Source organism: Panicum hallii, chromosome 8 (genome assembly GCF_002211085.1).
Source record: "Panicum hallii strain FIL2 chromosome 8, PHallii_v3.1, whole genome shotgun sequence".
NCBI classification, from domain to species: Eukaryota; Viridiplantae; Streptophyta; class Magnoliopsida; order Poales; family Poaceae; genus Panicum; species Panicum hallii.
This window is the reverse complement of record NC_038049.1, coordinates 1,509,309-1,531,898: the sequence shown is the minus strand read 5'-3', so window position 1 is coordinate 1,531,898 and position 22,590 is coordinate 1,509,309. Positions and strand designations below refer to the sequence as shown.

The 22,590-nt window shown below is 42.3% G+C and overlaps 2 protein-coding genes across 4 annotated transcripts; both read left to right on the top strand.

Moving 5' to 3' along the window:
• Nucleotides 1-111: 111 nt before the first annotated feature.
• LOC112902374 (tryptamine hydroxycinnamoyltransferase 1-like) lies at nt 112-1,577 on the top strand. Its single transcript, XM_025971426.1, has one exon. The coding sequence runs from the start codon at nt 176-178 to the stop codon at nt 1,490-1,492; it is 1,317 nt and encodes a 438-aa protein (XP_025827211.1). The 5' UTR covers nt 112-175; the 3' UTR covers nt 1,493-1,577.
• A 947-nt stretch (nt 1,578-2,524) lies between these two features.
• LOC112902370 (proteasome adapter and scaffold protein ECM29-like) lies at nt 2,525-22,436 on the top strand. Of its 3 annotated transcripts, XM_025971419.1 has the most exons (35): nt 2,531-2,779; nt 3,306-3,473; nt 3,567-3,656; nt 3,795-3,931; nt 4,022-4,112; nt 4,239-4,321; nt 4,405-4,511; nt 4,664-4,816; nt 5,290-5,354; nt 5,497-5,584; nt 5,744-5,822; nt 5,906-6,014; nt 6,768-6,827; nt 8,013-8,131; nt 8,912-9,287; nt 9,367-9,551; nt 9,643-9,712; nt 10,889-11,039; nt 11,359-11,528; nt 11,606-11,947; nt 12,440-12,607; nt 12,694-12,987; nt 13,367-13,543; nt 13,694-13,957; nt 14,363-14,461; nt 14,564-14,748; nt 14,852-15,187; nt 15,327-15,480; nt 15,721-15,831; nt 15,952-16,119; nt 16,735-16,861; nt 20,753-20,911; nt 21,046-21,149; nt 21,259-21,318; nt 22,041-22,436. In XM_025971419.1, the coding sequence occupies exons 1-35, from the start codon at nt 2,591-2,593 to the stop codon at nt 22,242-22,244; spliced, it is 5,442 nt and encodes a 1,813-aa protein (XP_025827204.1). In that variant the 5' UTR covers nt 2,531-2,590; the 3' UTR covers nt 22,245-22,436. The 3 variants fall into 3 exon arrangements, with proteins under 3 accessions (XP_025827205.1, XP_025827204.1, XP_025827206.1); XM_025971420.1 differs by lacking the exons at nt 15,721-15,831; nt 15,952-16,119; nt 16,735-16,861; ... (2 more) ...; nt 21,259-21,318; nt 22,041-22,436 and adding an exon at nt 15,587-15,689 and having other exon boundaries at nt 2,525-2,779; XM_025971421.1 differs by lacking the exons at nt 2,531-2,779; nt 3,306-3,473; nt 3,567-3,656; ... (1 more) ...; nt 4,022-4,112; nt 4,239-4,321 and having other exon boundaries at nt 5,501-5,584.
• Nucleotides 22,437-22,590: the final 154 nt, after the last annotated feature.

The window sequence follows — 22,590 nt, the reverse complement described above, 5'->3', positions numbered from 1 at the left end:
TGTAGGCATGTTCGTACACGGGAAGGGGAAAAGGTTTCAAGTTTCAACACCGCGGGCTATATAGAGAGAGACCACCAGCATCCATCGGCACCTCCATCTGCACTAGCTAACGAGGAGTCACAATCCATACGCTCGCAGTGAGTCACGTGCACGATCAGCTCTGCGTAAAAGCGCCATGGACGTGCAGGTGCAGCGGACGCTCGTCATACCGCCGCCGCCGTCGGAGCCGTCGGCGGAGGTGCCGCTCACCGTCTTCGACCTCGTCGCGCCGGCCTACCACGTCACCGTCCTCTTCGCCTACGCCCCGCCCAACCCCACCAACGCCGCGCTCCTCCACGCGCTCACCGCCACGCTCCCGCGCTTCCCGCTCCTCACCGCCCGCCGCCCGAGCCAGCCAGACCACCGTCGCCCGTTCTTCCTGACGGGCAAGGGCGGCGCGGGCGCCCTCGTCGTGGAGGCCGCGGTCTCCTCGCCGCTAGCGGACCACCTCCCGCTCGCGCCGTCCCGGGACCTCGAGCGCCTGCACGTGCCCGTCGACGGGGACACGCCGCACGTGCTGGTGCTCCAGATCAACCGCTTCGCGTGCGGCGGTCTCCTCGTCGCCTCGTCCGCGCACCACCAGGCCGCCGACGGCTACTCCATGTCCACCTTCTTCCACGCCTGGGCCGACGCCGTCCGCGCCGGCGCCAGCGGCGCGCCGCCGGTCGTCGACCGCCCGCCCGTGCCGTACGGGCCTGGCGCCGTCGTCCCGCGCCGCCCGCCGCGCTGCGAGTTCGAGCACCGCGGCGCCGAGTTCCTGCCCCGAGACGCCGCCGCCCGGCGGCCGCCCCCCGCCCGCGTCCACCCTTCCGAGATCGCCAACCTGCTGCTGCACTTCACGGGCGAGCTCGTCGCCGACCTCAAGGCCTGCGCGCACAACAAGTACACCACCTTCGAGACCGTGTCGGCCCACCTCTGGCGGAAGATCACCGCGGCGCGCGGCCGCGCCGACGACCCCGCGCGCACGGCGCTGAACGTCACGGTGAACGGCCGCGCGCGGCTCGGGCCGGACTCCCTGCCCAGGGGCTTCTTCGGCAACGCCGTGCTGACGGCGAGCGCGGGGACGGGCGCGCGGGCCCTGGCGCGCGGCTCCCTCGCCGACGCGGCGGCGCTGGTCCGGGCGGGCGTCCGCGCGCGGGACCGGCGGTACTTCCAGTCGTTCGTCGACTTCGGCGCGCTGCGCGGCGGCGAGGAGCTGGAGCCCGCGGTCGGGGACGAGGACAACGTGCTGCTGCCGGACGTGGCGGCCGACAGCTGGTTGCACCTGGAGCTCCACCGGCTGGACTTCGGGTGCGGCGGGCGGCTCGCCGGGATCCTGCCGGCGCATTCCCCGCTGGACGGGGTGGTGGTGCTGATCCCCGGCTTGGGGAAGGCGGGAGGGGTGGACGTGTTCGTGTCGCTGTGGCACAAGCACGCCGAAGTTCTCAGGGACATCGCGTACGCCATGGACTGAGGCATGACAGGTTGAACAAGACTCGAAGCATACAGGCACGCGGCGAACAAAATTGCTGCACGTGCTTCATAACACGAATAGAGATTTCTACTGAGAACATGGAGAAATCAGCCTGAAATTATATCATGAGAATAATAAAGTTTTCTTTTCTTTGATAAAGCTTTCCGTGAGGGGTGTTGGGGGGTGGGGGTTGATGACATCATCGACAGTCCTAGAGCACGAACACCCGTCCAGCAGGTCGGGTGGTGCGGTCCGGTACGCACGAGTTCCGACTCGCACGGGTTCTGTTTTTACAAACAGTCGGTAGCCGGGTATTAAAAGGATATCTCCAATCGTCGTTCTCTGTATCTTTTTTATATCCATCATTTATAGATTTCTCTACAAGATTCTCTCCTCTATATCTCATTTCTCTCCAATTACGTTCTCTATACATTAAACCCTATATTAGAACCGAAACGTATTTTGTTCCAAATTTTTATACGTACGTATTTATCATACCTCAAATGCTATGGACATATTTTATTTTTATTTAATCCAGTGTTTAAAACGTAAAGAAAAAATAGAGAAGAGGAGAGAGAATCTCTATATATAGAGGAAATCTTTAGCGTTCTCTATTTTAGAAGACCATTTAGAGAACGCTGCTGGAACTTATAGAGAACAGAATCTTCTCTATATATATAGGGTAGAGAATGATTTAGAGTCTTCCATTGGAGACAGCCTAATACCCACATCTTTCAGAAATTGACGCCTAATTCACGTGCCTTTTAAAATTTGACACCACGCACGCGAATTCTTTCATTTCAGGTGTTTTCCTCCTCTTTTCTTTGTATCCTTTCTTTTCTTTTTTCTTTTCAATTTTCAACCCCCGTGAGAAGTAGATTTTGTCCCTATTCTTATCCTCGTACAGTCCTGGAGAAGGGAAATAAATAAAGAGAATAAAGAAGGAAAATAAAGAAAATAGGAGGAAAACATCTGAAATGAATTGGGTGTCAATTTCTGCCAATTGAGACTCGAACCAGACTAGCATCGACTCGGCCAGTCTCCCCTGCTCACCTTCTTGCGCCGGAAGAAGGGAACGCCGGCGACTCCGGGCGGAAAATGGCGGAGCAGCCGGCGCCCGCGGCGGCCTCCACGGAGCAGACGGACGCGGAGAGGTTGGACTCCCTGGACCGGATGCTCACGCGGCTGGCCCTCGCCGACGACGCCCGCCTCGCCGCGGTGCTCGCCCGCGTCCTCCCCTACGCCATCACCTCGCTCGCCTCCCCCGCGCCTGCCGTCCGAAAGCTCGTAAGCACACCAGAGCGCGCCTCGTCCTCCTCTTCCAGCCGCTTACCCGATCTGAATTCCAGTGTGTGGCATGGGTGACGCTCTCCCTCTTCAGTTAGATTAGTTTGTTCCTTCGTGATGTCACATATTGCTCACGCGGTGATGAAATTTCAGTTTCTGCGGTAGGACTGAGGGTTTGCTACTTAATTTTACCTGCGTCAAATGCTTCCATTAGTTTTTTATAAGTGCAAAATTGGGTCTATTATGGTTCGCAAGAGTTGCATATCCTCAGCTACTATTTACACAGTTAGAACACCCATGGTGGTGTTCTACACTGATCTTTCTAATATCCTGCATTTGAGGAGTGCCTAAACGTTGATTTATAGTATGCTAAACCCGTTCAGGTTCTGCCCTGTTACTCAGTAGTGGTTTACTACATGTGGCTGCTCTCTGGTAAAGGAGCATAGCTATTTTTTTAATGTTTTACGCATGCTTCATGGATTGGTGTTAATAAGTGTGATGTCAATTCTTTTTTGGATTTGGTCAGGTTATGGAAATTCTCAGCCACATTAACAAAAGGGTGAAGCACAGGCCTGAGATTTCACTGCCAATGCTGGATTTATGGAAAATTTATACAGAATCTGCTTCCTCAACAATTGTCCGGAACTTCTGTGTCGTATATATTGAGATGGCGTTTGAACGCCTCCCAACAGAGGTACTCTCTTTTCCTTTGTTAATCTCTAATTTTCTCTAGAGCTGCCTCACCATTTCTGCAGCTAACTTTATCCGCTTTACCGCTTTGTAACAGGAGAAAGGAAACATCGCGCCTGATTTTTTGACCAATATATCAAATGTTCCAGCTCAGCATCAAGGGATCATCTTGAGACTTGTGACAAAGGTTTGTCATGTCCCTACTGGAGTGGTCACATTTTAACAAGTTGTGAAGTATTTTATCTGCCTTTCTGCCCTGGTATGTGTACATTCTATAGCACTTGGAACGTTTTTCTCTAATAAATTTGCTTCTATTGTTGGCCAGGCTATCGGTGAATGTAGCATACATAAGGTGGATGACACTATTGCTTCAAAATATCGAGCAATAACTGAATCCAATGATGGTCTAGTATTTGCTGACTTCTGCTTTCACACATTATTGTATCAAACACCGCCTCAGGGGTATGTTAGTATGTATTCCTTGCTAAATTAGGTAAAATGTATAGAACAAATTTTGAGACTTGGACATTTGAATGCTGTCAAATTCTACAGTATTGGATGTCCATCAGGACTTTCAGTTGCACAATCAGATCGTGTTACTGGAAAACTACCACTAAAAGGCGACATACTTGCATCAAGAAAGGTAATACAAAAAATGTGTAATCATGTCTGCACTACTCAAGCGCATACACATTTTAGTTGTTGAGTGTACTGCCTGCACAATGCACCTGGCCTTCTCGTGGTTTAATTCCTTGTTCAATCTCTTCAGCTAGGAATCTTGAATGTCATTGAAGCTATGAACTTTGCACCTGAGATTGTCTACCCTCTTTATTTATCTGCTGCTTCAGATAGGTATTCCATTTCAGAATTTTGTCTAAAGTATATCGAAGTTTTTATGTGGATCGACAATGATGCTAACCACTGTTTCCATGTAGTCAAGAATCAGTTTCTAAGAAAGGAGAGGAGTTGTTAAAGCGCAAAGCATCAACTGTGAATTTAGAAGATCCCAACCTCATCAAGAAACTGTTCACGCTGTTCAATGGTATGCATTTTCTATTTTAGGATCCTGATCGATGTGGTCTGAATTTCAACCCCTTTGCTTTGGCTCTCTCTCTCTCTCTCTCTCTCTCTCAATTTGTGTATAAATATTTTGTTTTGAGCCTTGCTCTCTGATAGTGTTCTCTGGTGAGGCAGGTACTGTGGGTGCAGAAAATATAGCTGCAGAGCTGAAAGTTTCCCCAGCACATGCTTCATTGCGTATGCGGCTTATGAGTGTTTTCTGCCGATCAATCGCTGCAGCAAATGCATTTCCACACACACTTCAATGTATCTTTGGCTGCATCTATGGTATCCACTTCTGTATCTCTTTACCATTTACTTTTTTTTTGTGTCTAATTGGTCTTATCCCTTGTGGTATCCATTTTTTGCATTTTAATAAACTCTGTTGGTGGCAACTGTAGCTTTTCCATACTTAATATTTATATATCATTAAACTGCATCGCATTTGTTAACATTTCTACCCTGTTTTGTTTGCTTGTCTCCCCTAGTATCATGCTCATCTTGTTTCGTAAAGCAGTTTAATTGGCCTGGTTGAGTTACTAATTGGTCTTCATTATTAATGTGATTAAGCACAGATTTATCTGATATGTTGAACTCGTATTCCTGTGAACCTATTACCAATTACTATATTTCCCCATCTTATATTTAATTTATTATTAGAACCATCCTTTTTGCTGTTACAACAGGGCAATAACTTAACTTCACAATTTATGTTTGTTCGTTAATTCATCTTATCTTTCATTGTATTTCTATGCCTGTAGGAAGCGGAACTACTTCAAGGCTGAAGCAGTTGGGAATGGAGTTCACTGTGTGGGTTTTCAAACATGTATGTGCACTTTGCATGTTCTAACAACGAATATCTTAACTCTTAGCATTAGTGGCTTATTTTGTTCAAGCTTTTAGTTTTGCCACCTATGCTAATTATTTTTGCCATATTTTAAACTGATATGAATGATGTAATAATTTAGGCAGTAACCGACCAGCTAAAGTTAATCGGTCCAGTTATCCTTAGTGGAATATTGCGCTCCCTTGATGGTTCTTCCACTACAGAGACAGGTTTTGAACTACTTATCTGCTTTCTCTATTCATCTAAATGTGGTTTATCTTTGATTCCCCCACCCCCCGCATCAATTACTTGGGAGTTGGATCTTTTTGATGGCCAATTTTCTGATATTGAAGGAGAAATATTGAACAGTTTGCTGATTTTCTCTCCAGATTCTACAGCTAGAGACACCAAAATATTTGCATACCAGGCTATCGGTTTGCTGGCTTCTCGAATGCCAAATTTATTCAGGCATGATATTTTCTTAAACTTTCGTGGCTCCCGTTTCAGTTGTGTTCTAATGAATGATTTTTTGCAACTCTATTTCACTGCAGCGATAAAACCAACATGGCTATACGACTCTTTACTGCTTTGAGACTGGAGGATCAATCTCTTCGTCTGACGATTCAGGAGGCGGCTACGTCCCTTGCTGCAGCATATAAGGTAATTCTTAAGGGCATGTTGCTTTCTCCAAAGTGTGCTTTCATGACCTACTGAAGATTTTTTCAGGGATGATTTTGAAATTTAATTAATTGATCATTCTGTACAGCCAATTTTTTTGGTTTAATGGTTGATACAGCTTGTAAATTCTAGCTTATTGTCAATTCAGTACATGGACAGATTGTAATGCTTCATGGTAAAAAACTTGCTACAATCAAGCTATGTGCTGGGTTGGCAGCAATGATCGTTTAAGCTTTGGTCCTTGCCTCCAAAAGGTTTTGTATGGACTTGTTTTCCTTTGACATCCAGGTCAATTAAGGGGAAATTTTTTGCATGTGAAGTTCATATTTAACCTTACTTGATTAATTAATATGATTGCTTTGTCAATACTTAGGATTCACAATTATACAACAATCCAATGGCATTTCATACTGTGTACTGTCAACCCTTCATACGATTGCTTGCAAGTAATACGTGAGCTTTGATACGTCATAATGCAGTTGGTTCATCTAGCAGGACAGTCTAGCATGCACAATATAAGGAATAGACAACCTAAAACACAGATTTGGCACCATCCAGAACAGAACCAATACCAAGTGGATATTGGGGTTTCACTTTATAACATTCTTGCATAGTTTCTTATTCTGTTTACTGCATCATGACTCTACCATGATTTCCATGCATCTTATGTCTCCCCAGCTTTAATTGGAGAACTATCTGTTATCTTCATTCTCTTTTTCTTGGCCTTGATATCAGGGTGCTTCAATGATAGTACTGAAGAATCTTGAGGTGCTTCTTCTGGAAAATTGTGAAGTGGTAAAGTTGTTCTTTTCATCATAGCTTCTCAAATTACTATCATGCTAAGCCTTTATTATCACAATTATATAGATGATGTCACTATTGGTGATAGCTTGTGAATGCAGATATTACCTTCAGTGTGAGGGTTGCAAGATCAAAATCTGAGCCCTTGCTTTAGGAAACTACATGCTGTATTTAGTTTAATAATAGAAAAAAAATCATGAACCAAAACAAGTTGTCAAGCTATTACATAATATAATGGATGCAAGTGATATGCCAAACAACCAAGTTCATACAAATATAGAAGCACCTCAGCTCCACCAATCAGATTGATTTTCTGAATTTTACAGTTGGATTTATATTTATTCTGCAACTACTACTATTAAAATTGATGTAACATGTTAGAAATTCAAAGAACCGCTCTCAAAAAATTTCTGACCATCTCTTTAACAGTCGATGGTAAGTTTTTGGATTCTTGTTTTTTGTTCAAAAGCTCGACCCAAGGGGAGAGACATCATGAGTGCATTGCCTGAAAGGTGGAGAAATGGTACCCGAAAGCCGGCTCTTACCTGTACGGGGACACTGCTGGCATAGGCTGGGTCTTCCTTTTTTTTTGAACAAATTCACAGGCTGGGACTCAACCCATACATTTGGGGGAAAACACAGTGAGGGGGCTTATGTTGGTAGCCTCACAACTGGAGGACTTACCACCATACTACAAGCAATCAAGCATGTTGACCCCACTAGTTTCATATCTATCTGTCTTTTCAGGATGTGCTTGTCGTCACCTCTGCAAGAAGTCACATATTAAACCTTCAAACATGACTTGAAACCCCAATTTAGATCTCATCATTGGAGTAGCCAAAAGATCTGAATTCTTCTCCACATTTTTCTTCAAATGATGTGTTCTTAGCATGTCAAGCCTGAGAACCTTTCACTGATTGCTCCTTTGGTCATACTCTGTATATATTATGAGGGAGTTTTCACGGGGTGGCTATTTATTCTTGTGGTTTTTGTGATAGTTGGAACTCCTATGGAACATGGGCCTCCAGCATCACATTTTTTAATTATATATAGACTAATCATTCCCAAATTGCAATATCTTTTACCTCTAAAGGCATAAATCCAAGGGATGCTATGCTCTTAATTTGAACTTTATGTAGTTGTCTGATCTTACATTCTTGTTATGACTTTTTCTTGAAGGAGCAAAGTGAGGTTCGGTTTTCTGCTATAAGATGGGCAACGACATTATATGATACACAACACTGCCCAAGCCGGTACATTTGCATGATTGGGGCTTCAGATGTGAAACTGGACATAAGGTTGGTTACAGAAGATTTATTTTGACATTTACTTTTCTCCACTATTATACTACTAGGGTCACCCATTTTAATATTTGTAGTCCACATCACTTTGTAAATATATTTTTTTCACAACTTTCCTAACTTCAAGTGTAAATTCCTTTCCCAAGACCCCATTTGGTGTATGAGCTTTCAGCACTAGGTACACCCTTTTTAAATTTCCTAACATCAATTGTGATAATGTGGTTGGTGCTTTTAGTATCTGCTCTGACTTTTTAGTGTCCGACCGTTGCTTGCATTGCATGCCCAACTCTATATCCTGGCAGGTCATGGTGGCATTCATCTCTCTTCCTAAACTATGCATGCAATTAGCATTTGTTGTTTAGAAAATCTTGCAATAGCAAATTCAGCAATAAGAGTTTATTTTCATTGTATGAGGTGATGCTATAGATTATCGTAGACTTGTTATCATACTTGTCAGTCAGTAAAACCATTAGATTGAATTCAGTGTGAAACCTGCTAGATCAATAACTGTTCACCTGACTCAATGTTGTAAAATTCCTTTTGCTGGTCTCAAGAAGTGCTTCTCATGTCCTCTAGATGCATAAAAGTAGCGACTTCCTTCAGTTCTGACCTTGTCAAATGAATTGAGAACAGTTGGTGATCTTGCTTTGGCATTTGGTACCATACTCTCGATTATGATTCTGACACATTAGCACATCACTTCGGGGCATGCATTTTATAAGTTATTTATGTTTAACCATTTATATATCCTTCACTTATTTGGTTCTGTTGTACCAGGGAAATGGCTCTAGCTGGTCTGAATCTTCTAAATGATTTGAGGCAATCATCTGCGGGATCTGTTGATTTCAAATATCCTGATGTTACAGAGATGCTAAATTATATCTGCCACCAGAGACCCCAGTTGTTATGTTCTGATGACCAGAGAAATGGAAAATTGCTTTTTCCTTCAAAAACATTTCTTTCAATGATCAAGTTTCTGATGAAGTGCTTTGAGTCTAGTGATAGCCCTAATCTTGTGAAAGAAGATCCATCTCATTCTCCGGTAGCAAAAATGTGTATCATCTTAGAAAATGCCATGTCATATGAAGGGTCTAGTGAACTGCATGCATTGGCCTTGAAGTCATTGGTTGATCTTTCCTCTCGTGAACCAGAGGTTTCTGTCCGATGTTATCTATTAAAAGAAACTTCATGTTTTCCTCAGACTTCTAAATTTATTATTTCATAACTTGCAGTTGGTGTCATTGCGGTATGCAGACCGCATACAATGGCTAAGAGGTCTATTGGCTCATGTTGATTCTGATGCTCGTGAAGCTGCCGCGCGTCTGCTTGGTATTGCTTCTTCAGCTCTTTCAAGCTCTGCCGCACTAACTCTTCTGTCTGAGTTCACTTCAACACTTAATCAAAACCGCCCAACAAGGTATGAAAATGAAAATTTCAACACTGGTGACATGTCCTTCGTATTGCCATGTAACTTCTAATTCATGTGGCTATTTGATGAATTGTGCCAGATTTGAAAATTATCATGGAGTGTTATGTGCGATCGGATATCTAACTGCTGGCTGTTTGAAGCAATCTTATGTATGTTCATATTGCTTTCATCCTCCTAACCTTGTAGCTTGTTGGCAATGATTTTTTTCTTTGCTGTTGCCTTATATGAAATTTAGCACAGTTTCTTAAGGTGCTCTGCCTTGAAACATCATCTTGAATATACTGATCCTTTTCCACAGTGACTTGACTTGATAGTGATACTGTAGAACTATGGTCCATGAAAACCTGTACTGGTAGTAGGAGAGAAATCGAATAACATACAAAAGAATGTATGGTTATCTTATTTGCCATGTAATGAAAATATGAACGGAGAATATAATACGGGGAAGGAAGAGAGTAACGCTTTCCTTACCATAAATTAATTTACTTTATATTGGGAGACTAAAAGGAAGTCTGAAGAAAAAAAATACATTTCTTCACCTTCCAAATGACGCGCAGCTACCAAAGCTTCTTGCGCACAACTGTAGAGCGATGAACTCAGGGGTCAATGAAATCCCTGTAGCTGGCCTGGGTTCAAAGCCGAGGTACTCTTCTCTAAGACAAAATCAGATGGACGTCTCTCCCTCTGGTCAGGGTTCCAAGCTGAGGCACTCTTCTCTAAGACGAAATCAGATGGATGTCTCTCCCTCTGGTCAAGTTTTTTCTCTCTCTTTTCAAATGACATGCACCTCTCCTGCGTGTTTGAGAAAAAACAGAGAAACACATTTCTTATTTTGTTTCGGTTGTTTTTCTTTCCTAGGTAAGTTAGTTTTCCCTCTATTTTAGTTTTTTCTCCATTCACACTTTGTTGAAATAAGGCATCTATTCTTGGTCGTGCAAGTCAATGGACAGCTTTGCTAACTATTAGGACACCTAACACATTTTCAAGTCATCATCACTTTATTGACCAGCTTGTGACGTAAAAAAGGTGGCCCAGCAGTGTCGCACGCAGCAGCAGGAGCTGGACAATTGTAGCAGAAATATTTGCACGATTGCCCCACAAGTCCCTAGTCCCAACTTTCAGTGAGCCAAACTAGATTGGACCTGTCTGAACCACTTGTACAAGTTTGTGGACATAGATATCCAATTTCTAAGTTTTTTGAGTTAATTGTGGGCACTTCACAAGTTTGAGTGGACACTTTGTTTGAGCACATCATTTTATGAACACCTAATTTTCTGTATTTTCAGTTTAAGTTTGATTTGTTGTACTGATGAGTGCATGTGCAGATACCTGAAGAAATGGTAAAAAATGCAGTTGATATTCTTGTAAAAGTTGTCGACTCTGAAGGTTCGGCATTAGCATCCGTTGCAATGGCATCTCTTGGTCATATTGGTCTGCGTTGTACGCTGCCTTCCATCAACCAAAACTCTTCTACAGGTTAAACTTGCTATTCTAATCTCTACTGGATACTCCCTCCGTCCCATGAAAAGTGCAATCCTGCGTTTGGAAAAAATCCCACAAGGAGTGCAATTCTACAGATTGGATCTCAACTACCTGCCTAATTAAGTGGTCAGATTTGATTTGCATGCCAAAACTAACCGCTTATGGCAAACAAATGGGGGCATAGTAGTCTTTTCACGCCACTACTAATTTGTCTGAAAAAAACTAGAATTGCCCTTTTCATGGGACGGAGGGAGTATGAGCTATGCTGTTCACGATCTATAACGTTATTTATTTGAATTATGTTCGCCTGCAGGTGCTCTATTAACCATTCTGCATGAGAAGCTGACTAAGCTGCTTTCTGAAAATGATACTAAGGCTATACAGAAAATTCTGGTATCATTGGGGCACATATCTTGGAATGAGATGTCCTTTCCGCACCTTAATAATGCATTGGACTTGATTTTCAGTCTTTCGCGTTCTAAGGTTGTGTCATGAAACATAGAACTTTGCAGCTAACATAATACTATTCTTTGAAATATATTAAAATTATGCTTGTTCAGGTAGAAGATGTGCTTTTTGCTGCCGGGGAGGCTCTATCTTTCATATGGGGAGAAGTTCCTGTGACAGCAGATGTGATACTGGAGACAAACTTTGTTTCCCTTTCCCAGGCAACAAACTACCTTACTAGTGATGCGCCTCTAGTCTCGAGTAACTCCTATGAAAGAAGTGATTGTGAAGAAGCACACGCAATGGCTCGAGAAGAAATTATCAAAAAGTTGTTTGAGACACTAATTTTTAGTAGTAGAAAAGAAGAACGCTGTGCTGGTACTGTCTGGTTGGTCTCTCTAACAATGTACTGCGGTCGACATCCAAAGATCCTAGAACTACTTCCGCAAATCCAGGTCTGCCAATCAGATTAAGATACATAGATTATTACAAAGCTCCTTATACATTTTTTACTTTTATCTAAACTAACACAATGCATAATCTGTAGTTCGCCATATCATACCAATTGACCTGTATGATATGTTAGTGATAGTAATCTACAGTGTCGTAGACATGGAAGCTAACTTTAGTAAGTACATTGGGCATGTACCTGCCAGCCCACTTAAAACCTACACTAGCTTTTGATTTAATTGGAAGTTCGTACTATGTTTTACATGTCACTCTGTGCCTGAATATAAAAATTGCCCTGTAGTGTGGTGCCAAAAAAATAAATTATCTTTTGTTTGAAGTGAGCTGAACTGTTTATGCATATACTGTTGAAATGTATCTCTTCTCTTCAGCTAGCACAGTTCTTGCTTAGGGGTGATAATACTCTTACATTTGATCGCTTTCTTCCCACCAGAGTTCTTCCACCTTGTTGACCAATGTAGATGCAATTTCTTTCACAGGAAGCTCTTTCACATCTCCTTGGTGATCCAAATGAGCTTACACAAGATTTGGCATCCCAAGGCATGAGCATTTTGTATGAGCTTGGTGATGCATCTATGAAAGAGCAGCTTGTTCATGCTCTTGTGAACACACTGACTGGCGCCGCCAAAAAGAAAAAAGCTATTAAGGTGCATGATTTTCTCGATGTATGTTTTATCCCTAGGTGATTATGTTTTGATTCCAAGGTATTTATGTTTTATTGTACTCGCTTTAGTTGATGGAGGACTCTGAGGTCTTTCAAGAAGGCGCAATTGGCAATAATCCTACTGGAGGGAAACTTAGCACCTACAAGGAGCTGTGTAGCCTTGCCAATGAGATGGGGCAACCTGACCTCATATACAAGTTCATGGATCTAGCTAATTATCAGGCTGCTCTCAATTCCAAGAGGGGCGCTGCTTTTGGATTTTCCAAGATAGCCAAACAAGCTGGCGAGGCACTTCAACCTTATCTGAATGCCTTAATTCCTAGGCTTGTCCGTTACCAATACGATCCTGACAAGAACATCCAGGTATCAAAGTGTGCACTCCCATCACCATATGTGTTATCTTCTATGTTTCTTATTTCTTTATCTGTTCAACTGAAATTAAATTACTTGGTTGAGTGACATACTTCTGTGAAACTGCATATAACCAAGTAATCTCATATAAGAAACTACATATAACCAATTACCGCTAACTTTCTTTTAAAAACTAACTATTTACAGAATCTACTAAGTTCTCACACAGTCTTCTGGCTGTCATTGATATCCATAAATACTATTTTAATATATTATCTTATTATGCCATAACATATTTCTTAATAAGTTCATAGGGCATTTCCTCTGAGGCTCTGAGCTTTTTCTTGAACAACATTTCCTCTGAGCTGATAGTTACGGTTGCACTTTTTAGGATTCAATGGCACACATCTGGAAGTTAATTGTCTCAGATCCAAAAAAGGCAATAGATGAACATTATGATGTCATAGTAGAGGATTTGTTGGTTCAATCTGGATCAAGGCTTTGGCGCTCCCGTGAAGCATCCTGTCTTGCACTTGCAGACATCATCCAAGGTCGAAGATATAGTCAGGTAAGCTATCATTTATCCGTGATGTTATGGAAATTTTGGTTAGTTCAATATTTCGTTTGACACAACCTAATTAAAGTGTTTGTATGAATCTGGCTTTAAAGTTCCTTTCTGAACAAATTATAACTCACCTTTTTCTTTACTGTTCTTAAGGTTTCAAAGCATTTGAGAAAAATATGGACAACCGCCTTTCGTGCAATGGATGACATAAAGGAAACTGTGCGGAATGCTGGTGACAGTTTGTGCCGGGCCGTGAGCTCATTGACAATTAGGCTTTGTGATGTGTCACTAACTTCTACTTCTGATGCAAATGAGACAATGAACATTGCGCTGCCATACTTGCTTTCTGAAGGCATACTCAGTAAAGTTTCAAGTATTCAAAAAGCCTCAATTAGTTTGGTGATGAAGCTTGCTAAGGTATATTGATGGTAAAACTTAGCAAGTTGAGCTGCATATTTGCCCTAATAAGTTATATATATATTTGAATGAAATACAGTAGGAGAATCCCTACGGTATTTTAATTATATATATACAGAAGTGTCCTGGAGCGCTAACCACAATACAATAAACAAAGGAGAGGAAGAAAGAGGCAGAAATAGATACATAATGAGTTATGTTGTGAAATAGATTTAGTGTGTCACTAAATTTTCTGGTAGTTTTCTCAACATCTGTGTTTTAACTTCACATACTTGGTGAACAAAAGATCATAGCACTTTTTCTCTATTCATTTCATATGTTAATATCCTATGCTTATGTAGCTACCATCACCAATTTAATATGCTAAAGGGATATCCTTAGCTTATGACTTTCTAATGTCTTTAGGGTGCTGGTCCTGCCCTTCGGCCTCATCTGGCAGAACTTGTTTGTTGTATGCTTGAATGTTTGTCAAGTCTGGAGGATCAAAGATTGAATTACGTCGAGGTATGCTAATTTTCTTTCCCTTTTATAAGGACTGGTGGTGATGATGTTCATGTGTATATCTCACAGATGCAATAATTTACTCACTCCTATATTTGGATCAAGATGCATGCAGGAAATGCTGGCATCAAAACAGATAAGCTTGAAAGCTTGCGTATAGCTGTGGCTAAAGATTCTCCAATGTGGGAAACCCTTGATATATGTATAAAAGTTGTTGACACGAATTCACTTGATATATTGGTTCCTCGCCTGGCCCAAATGGTTAGATCAGCTGTTGGTTTAAATACAAGGTTAGGATTGCTTGTACCATAAATCTTATTCATGATAGCATCAAATGCTGCATTTCTCACTAGGTCAATCATATGGTTTCGTTCATTTTCTGTCTGATTTCAGAGTTGGTGTTGCTAGCTTCATCACCTTGTTGGTACAGAAGGTCATGATTGACATCAAACCATACTCAACATTGTTATTGAAGTTACTGTATACTGCTGCTCTGGAGGAAAGGAGTTCAGCAGCAAAAAGGGCCTTTGCGTCCTCTTGTGCTACTGTTTTGAAATATGCTAGCCCCTCCCAGGCTCAAAAGCTTATTGAAGACACTACCTCTCTGCATTCTGGTGGGAAAAATGATCAGTTATCTGGTGCAATTCTTATTAAAGCCTACTTGAGCAATGCAGCAGATATTCTTGGTGGATATAATGCAGTGGTTGTCCCTGTAATTTTTGTGTCAAGGTATGTGAATGACACATTTATTAACCTTACATTTTTCTTTAATTTTGACATTAATATTTCAGATATTTATAATGCTTTTAGTTCATTATCGTATAAATATGGAAGCCCTTCCGTGTGTATTAACAGAACTTATTTTCAGATTTGATGATGACAAAGACACCAGTGCCTTATATGAAGAACTTTGGGAGGATATTCCTAGTAGTGAAAGAGTAACCCTAACACTGTATTTACCAGAAATTGTATCTCTTTTGTGTAACTGCATGTCATCGTCAGCGTGGGCTGGTAAAAGAAAGGTACAGTCTCTGTTCCATAATTTCCTGTCCATATGCATATCAGATTAGTATCAGTTAACGGTCCTGTAGCTTGTAATATGCTTATTGTACAGCCTTATCCTTGCAGTCAGCCAAGGCTACAAAGAAGCTATGTGATGTTCTTGAAGTTTCATAATTTCCTGTCCATATGCATATCAGATTAGTAACAGTTAACAGTCCTGTAGCTTGTAATATGCTTATTGTACAGCCTTATCCTTGCAGTCAGCCAAGGCTACAAAGAAGCTATGTGATGTTCTTGGAGAATCCCTTTCGGCTCACCACCATAATATTCTCGAATCACTTTTGAAAGAATTGCCAGGTCGATTCTGGGAGGTATCTCACGCTATCCTTCATTTGTTCATGGAATGATAACTGGGTGACCTGCTTATACATTTTTTTGAATCTTTATCGATTCTTGCTACATTCATTTTGTTTCCTTATATTTTTCAACAGGGAAAAGATTCTATTCTGGATGCACTGGCTTCATTGTGTTCCTGCTGTCATGCTGCTATAATAGCAGAAGACTCCAGCTTGCCAAGTGTTATACTAGATGCTGTTTGTGCTGCATGCAATAAGAAAACAAAACTGTACCGGGAAGCAGCTTTCTTGTGTTTACAGAAGGTATTTTTCTTCATTTCTCATCTAACTATTGGACCCTTACTTTGTGTTGACCTACCTTTTCTTGTTTTTAGCAGACAACATTTTCTTTAATAGAATGACTTTGAGTCTTTGTGTTGACCTACCTCTTCCTTTGGCTTGTGCCCTTTTTGTGTTTCTTATTCTTGTTTTCTGTGGGTTTCATTTCTAGCCTACCCCAACTTGCTTGGGACAAAAGGTTAAGTTGTTGTTGTTGTTGTTGTAACTTAATAATGTTGAAAGTATTTCAATAATTCTCAACAGGCGAGTCCTGGGAAAAAGCTTTGAGCAATTATGAAGTACCCTGAAGCATCTATTAGATCCTTTTATACCCTTCGCTCAAAGCATCCTAGGAAGATACACAATATATTCTTCTGGTGAACCATGCTATATGGGAATTTAATCCATTCTGTTAACATTTTTAGACAGTAGATGTAGATATATACATGCACTAATGAATCCCAAAAGAGACATTCTCTTATCGTGTCATTCTATAAGCACAGGTTTTGCAATTAGATGGCCTTTATGCAATTCTTAAGAGAATTTTAGAATTGGTACCATGTACTTAGGTTTTGCTTCTTTTATTTCATCACTTTTCAGGTGATCACAGCATTCAGAGATCCAGGATGTTTCAATAGTGTTTTTCCTATGCTGTACAAGGTTTGCAACCAATCTGTCACTTGTAAGGCAAAGGGTTCATCTTCAACTACTTCATCTGCTGGTGCTGGTCAGTTGTCATTTTGAGCTCCTTTAATGCATTCAGCTAGTGGCTATGCTTAAATTAAAATTCCTGTAATCATGCAAGAATATCCCTTCTGTCTGATGCTCTGTCGCAATTATGGATGTTTTGTAGGCAACACCAATTTTGAGTCCCAAGGACCTTTTCAAGAATAGCTTGATAAGGCACCTCCATAATAATACATTGATACCCTCCATGTAGCACGTAGCGAGACTTTATTTACTAAGAGAGACGTAGGATTAAAATGCACGTTCACAACAACAACAACAACTTAGCCTTTTGTCCCAAGCAAGTTGGGGTAGGCTAGAGATGAAACCCACAGAAAACAAGAATAAGAAACACAAAAAGGGCATAAGCCAAAGGAAGAGTTAGGGGTTAAACAAAAAGTAACAAAGATCACGGTTCAGGTACGTTAATTGCTATGCGCTCCTATCCATAGCTAATTCCTTAGCGATATTCCACTCCTTAAGGTCTCTCTTAACCGTCTCGTCCCAAGTTAGTCTAGGTCTACCTCTACCTCTCTTTACATTATCGCCCCGCTTTAAAACTCCACTACGCACCGGCGCCTCGGGAGGCCTCCGTTGTACATGTCCAAACCATCTCAACCGATGTTGAATCACCTTCTCCTCGATAGGTGCCACCCCTACCCTATCTCGAATCTCTTTGTTACGGACTCTATCCCTTTTTGTATGCCCGCAGAACCAACGTAGCATACGCATCTCTGCTACACTCAGTTGCTGGACATGTCGTCGTTTTGTAGGCCAACATTCAGCACCGTATAGCATCGCCGGGCGAATCGCCGTCCTATAGAACTTACCTTTTAGCCTCTGTGGCACTTTCTTGTCACAGAGGATGCCCGAAGCCTGCCGCCACTTCAACCAACCGGCTGAAATTCTATGTCTAACATCTTCATCAATGTCTCCATCTTTCTGAAGCATTGATCCTAGATACCGGAAAGTATCCTTCTTGGCCACCACTTGACCTTCGAGGCTAACGTCCCCATCCTCATGCCTAGTCGGGCTAAAGTCGCACATCATATACTCGGTCTTGGTCCTACTCAGTCTGAACCCCCTCGACTCTAGCGTGTGTCTCCACAGCTCTAACTTCATATTAACCCCTGCCCTACTCTCGTCAACTAGCACCACATCATCAGCAAAGAGCATACACCAGGGGATATCACCCTGTATGTCCCTTGTGACCTCATCCATCACCAAAGCAAATAGATAAGGGCTCAATGCTGACCCCTGATGTAGCCCTATTTTAATTGGAAAGTCACTGGTATCGCCATCACATGTTCGAACACAAGTCATCGCATCCTTGTACATATCCTTGATGAGAGTAATATACTTAGTTGGGACTTTATTTTTCCAAGGCCCACCACATGACGTCTCTCGGTACTTTGTCATACGCCTTCTCTAGGTCAATAAAGACCATGTGTAAGTCCTTCTTCTCCTCTCTATATCTCTCCATCAACTGTCATACTAAGAAAATCGCCTCCATGGTCGACCTCTCAGGCATGAACCCAAACTGGTTTTGGGTCACCCTTGTCAATCTTCTTAGGCGATGCTCGATAACCCTCTCCCAAAGCTTCATCGTATGGCTCATCAGCTTAATCCCCCCGGTAGTTAGTACAACTTTGAACATCTCCCTTGTTCTTGAAGATCGGTACTAATATACTTCTCCTCCATTCCTCCTGCATCTTGTTTGACCGGAAAATTAGGTTAAAAAGCTTAGTTAACCATACTATCGCCCTCTCGCCCAGGCATCTCCACACCTCAATGGGGATGCCATCGGGGCCCATCGCTTTACCTCCCTTCATCCTCTTCAAACTCTTCAAAGCCTCCCCGATCTCTGCCTCCTGAATCCTCCTCACAAAGCATCTGTTGGTATCGTCAAATGAGTCGTCCAACTCGAAGGTAGGACCCTCATTTTCTCCATTAAACAACTTGTCGAAGTATTCTCGCCATCTGTCCTTGATCTCCTCATCCTTCACCAGAAGTCGATCTGTCCCATCCTTGATGCATTTGATTTGGTTTATGTCCCTTGACTTCCTCTCGCGGGTCCTAGCTATCCTATAAATGTCCTTCTCTCCTTCCTTCGTACCTAGCCGTTGATAAAGGTTATCAAAAGCCTGACCTTTCGCTAGACCTCTTCGCTAATTTATAGCCCTCGATGTTGGTTGCGCTCTTGTCGAGGTGAAGGCGTTTGAAACACTCCTTCTTCTCCTTAATAGCCCTTTGCACCCCGTCATTCCACCACCAAGTCTCTTTCACTTCCTGCTTGCCTCCCCTACTCACACCAAACACTTCTGAGGCCACCTTCCGAACATATGTCGCCATCTTTAGCCACATATCATTTACATCTGCTCCTTCTTCCCAAGGCCCCTCGCCTAGCATCCTCTCCTTAAACGTTTGTGCCTCTTCCTCTCTAAACTTCCACCACTTTGTTCTCGCAATCTTGGCACGTTTGTCCCGGTGGGTACGTACCCGAAAACGAAAATCCGCCACCACAAGCTTGTGTTGGGGGACAACACACTCCCCAGGTATCACCTTACAATCTAAGCAGGCACGTCTATCCTCTCTCCTAGCAAGGATAAAATCGATTTGGCTCGAGTATTGTCCACTATGGAAGGTCACTAGATGGGACTCCCTCTTTCTAAAGAGGGTATTCACTAACAGCAGGTCGTAGGCCAACGCAAAATTCAAAACATCCTCCCCCCTCGTTCCTACTACCATATCCGAAACCCCCGTGTACTCGCTCATATCCTACATTAGTCGCACCCACATGGCCATCGAGGTCTCCTCCTATGAAGAGCTTCTCACTGATAGGCACGGTACTAACTATGCTATCAAGATCTTCCTAGAACTGACTCTTGGAGCTCTCACTAAGACCTACCTGAGGTGCATAGGCACTGATCACATTCAGAACCAAATCTCCAATGACCAATCGCACTAAGATAATCCGGTCGCCTTGCCTCCTAACATCTACAACTCCATCCTTAAGGCTCTTATCGATCAAGATGCCTACACCATTCCTATCCGAAGTTGTCCCCGTGTACCAAAGCTTGAAGCCAGAACCCTCCACCTCCTTCGCCTTCTGGCCCTTCCATTTAGTCTCCTGCACACATAGTATATTTATACGCCTCCTAATTGCTACATCGACTAGTTCTCTTAACTTACCTGTTAGAGATCCTACGTTCCAACTACCTAGACAAATCCTAATTGGCTCGGCTAGCTTCCTTACCCTTCGCACCCGTCGAGAGAAATGCGAAGACCCTTGCTCATTTTTCACTACACCCGGGCGCAGATGTAGCGCGCCACAGAGGCTGCGACGACCCGACCCTTGCTCACTTATCATCGTACCCGGATCACGATACGACGCGCCCCTGAGGGGATGACGACCCGGTCCTTGCCCATTTAACACCACACCCGGGTTCCGATGTAGCGCGTCGCTAAGAGGGTTACGCCCCAACGAATTTCTTATGGGTTTCATTTCCATTAGAGTGGCTGATTTTTACGCTGGTTCGCCAAACCTAACACAACCCTCCACATTTTCTCATCGCGGGCTTGGGACCGGCAACGGCAGTGTTATTAAAATGCACGTTATGAAATATTTTTACTCTAATAGGTAAACTTTACTATCACTGATTGAATTGTCTTTCGGAATCAAAAGTGAAGCCTCAACTTTACAAAATATATAGTTCTATCTATCTTAATAAATTGGGAAGTTGCAGACACAGAGAACTGCAATACTTGATTAGATAATTCTATTCTAAATTTATGTTATAGTACGCATGCAATCATATTATATAATTCTCAGCTATTTCTCCAAGTATTTCTTTCACTTTTCTAGCTTTTGTGTATGGCTTCTTTTCTACAGAACAAGATGAAAGCGAAGGTGCCTCCGTTTCTCTAGATAAAGTGCTCAATTGTGCCATGGCTTGCATCAGTGTTGCTTTTCCACATGATATTATCAGTCAAAAGGAAAATGTTTTAGAAGTAATATTGAATTCTCTCTCACCTGAGGAGAGTTGGCAGGGTATGACTTTCAATGCAAGATCTGTAATATATTCTACACAACATTGAATACTTTTCTTTTAGTTTATCGAAAAATTACTTATATTTGATGATTCAAAATTGTCATTTTAATGCTTATATTTCTTTCATGAACAGTTAAATTGTCGTCCTTCTCATGTGTCAAAGAGTTGTGCCGCAAGTTTCAGAGTTCCGATGATAGTGACACATGGCCTCAAGACACAGCTTCCTTGGTTCAGGAGGTATATCCAATACTCCTATAGTTTGTATGGCTTTGTATTCAGCTTTAGCATTTGCTGTCCTTTTTCCATTACTCCTGACAAACCTTTAATTTATTTATTTATTTTCCAGCTATTTCATTTGGTGTCGGCAAAAGTAGTAGACTCAATACGCTTAATTAAGATTGCTCAGGTGATTTTCTATATATCTCGCCCTAACTACCTGATGTTGTGATATATTTTCATAGCACTTTTACTAGAAGATAACATATCATCTTCCTGCTAATGAATATTGGCATTCAATATATTATGTTCAGTCCTACTCGTCATGGATTGTCGTGGGTCAAAAAGCATGTCGAAACCAATAATTAGCAAAATGTATAGGTACTTTATGTGAGAAGCCTCTTAGAAAGCGAGATTGTTGTTGCAGATAATTCATTCAGGTGACCGTAGGATCCACTGTGTTTCTTTAAGGTTAAAAACAACTGCTGTATTACATTCCCAGCTTTTCTTTTAATATCCTTCCATGGTTCTTAATTACACACACCTGACGCATAGCAAATCATGGAGGCTAAGTAAGTGACATTTTCAGCAATGTGCTGGTACTATTCCCTGCATGGCATGGCCAGGAGCAGCTCCCAGTGACTGCTGGGGGTAAGAAATGGCCAACAAAACTTGTGTGTTTCTTTCCCAAATACTTGTACCATTCGTTAACATATAAGAATGGTGCAATGCCTGTGTGGAATTGCCAGGGATAGTCCATAATATCAGGTTACATCCGTATAGATGTTAAGATAGACCCATTACCATTTCTAAAAACCGGTGGTTCCTGGAAATTCTGTTTAGTTTGTGATTAGCAGTTAGCCTCCAGAGACAACCTTATTCCTCACAAGTTGACTCCTCTCCTCTTTGCAGGTCCATACTGCTGCTTCAGAGTGCCTTCTTGAGTTGAGCAAACTGTATAGAGACTTTCCGTTGACAGACAGAACAGAGGCCAAGTTTGAGGATGAACTTGTTGAGCTCTGCGAGTCTGAAAAAAGTGAACAAGCAAAAGCATTGTTGAAGGAATGCCTGGGCATCGTTAAAACTCTCCCTGGAGTAACCATGACAACTGATTAAACACACCTCTGCGAGACATGTAAATCTATACCAGGAAACTACTACCGACGAAATGACCCTACTGAATTCTGTGCAGATTGTAAATTCATTCTATATGCAATATAGTACAGAATACGGCAAGTTCTCCCTCCCCTTTACGTCACGAGGGTAGGAAAACCCACACGCCTCTGTTGATTTGCCCATTTCATTATCCTTGACATTGTGTTACATGTGTGTGTTGGAAACTCTCGTAGTTGTCAGGCAGTAGGCAACTTTTGCTGGCACATTTTTCATTTGTGTTCAGCCGATATGGAAGCACGGTAAGGTACCAATACCAATGATCAGATTATTGTAGTATTTTCTATAG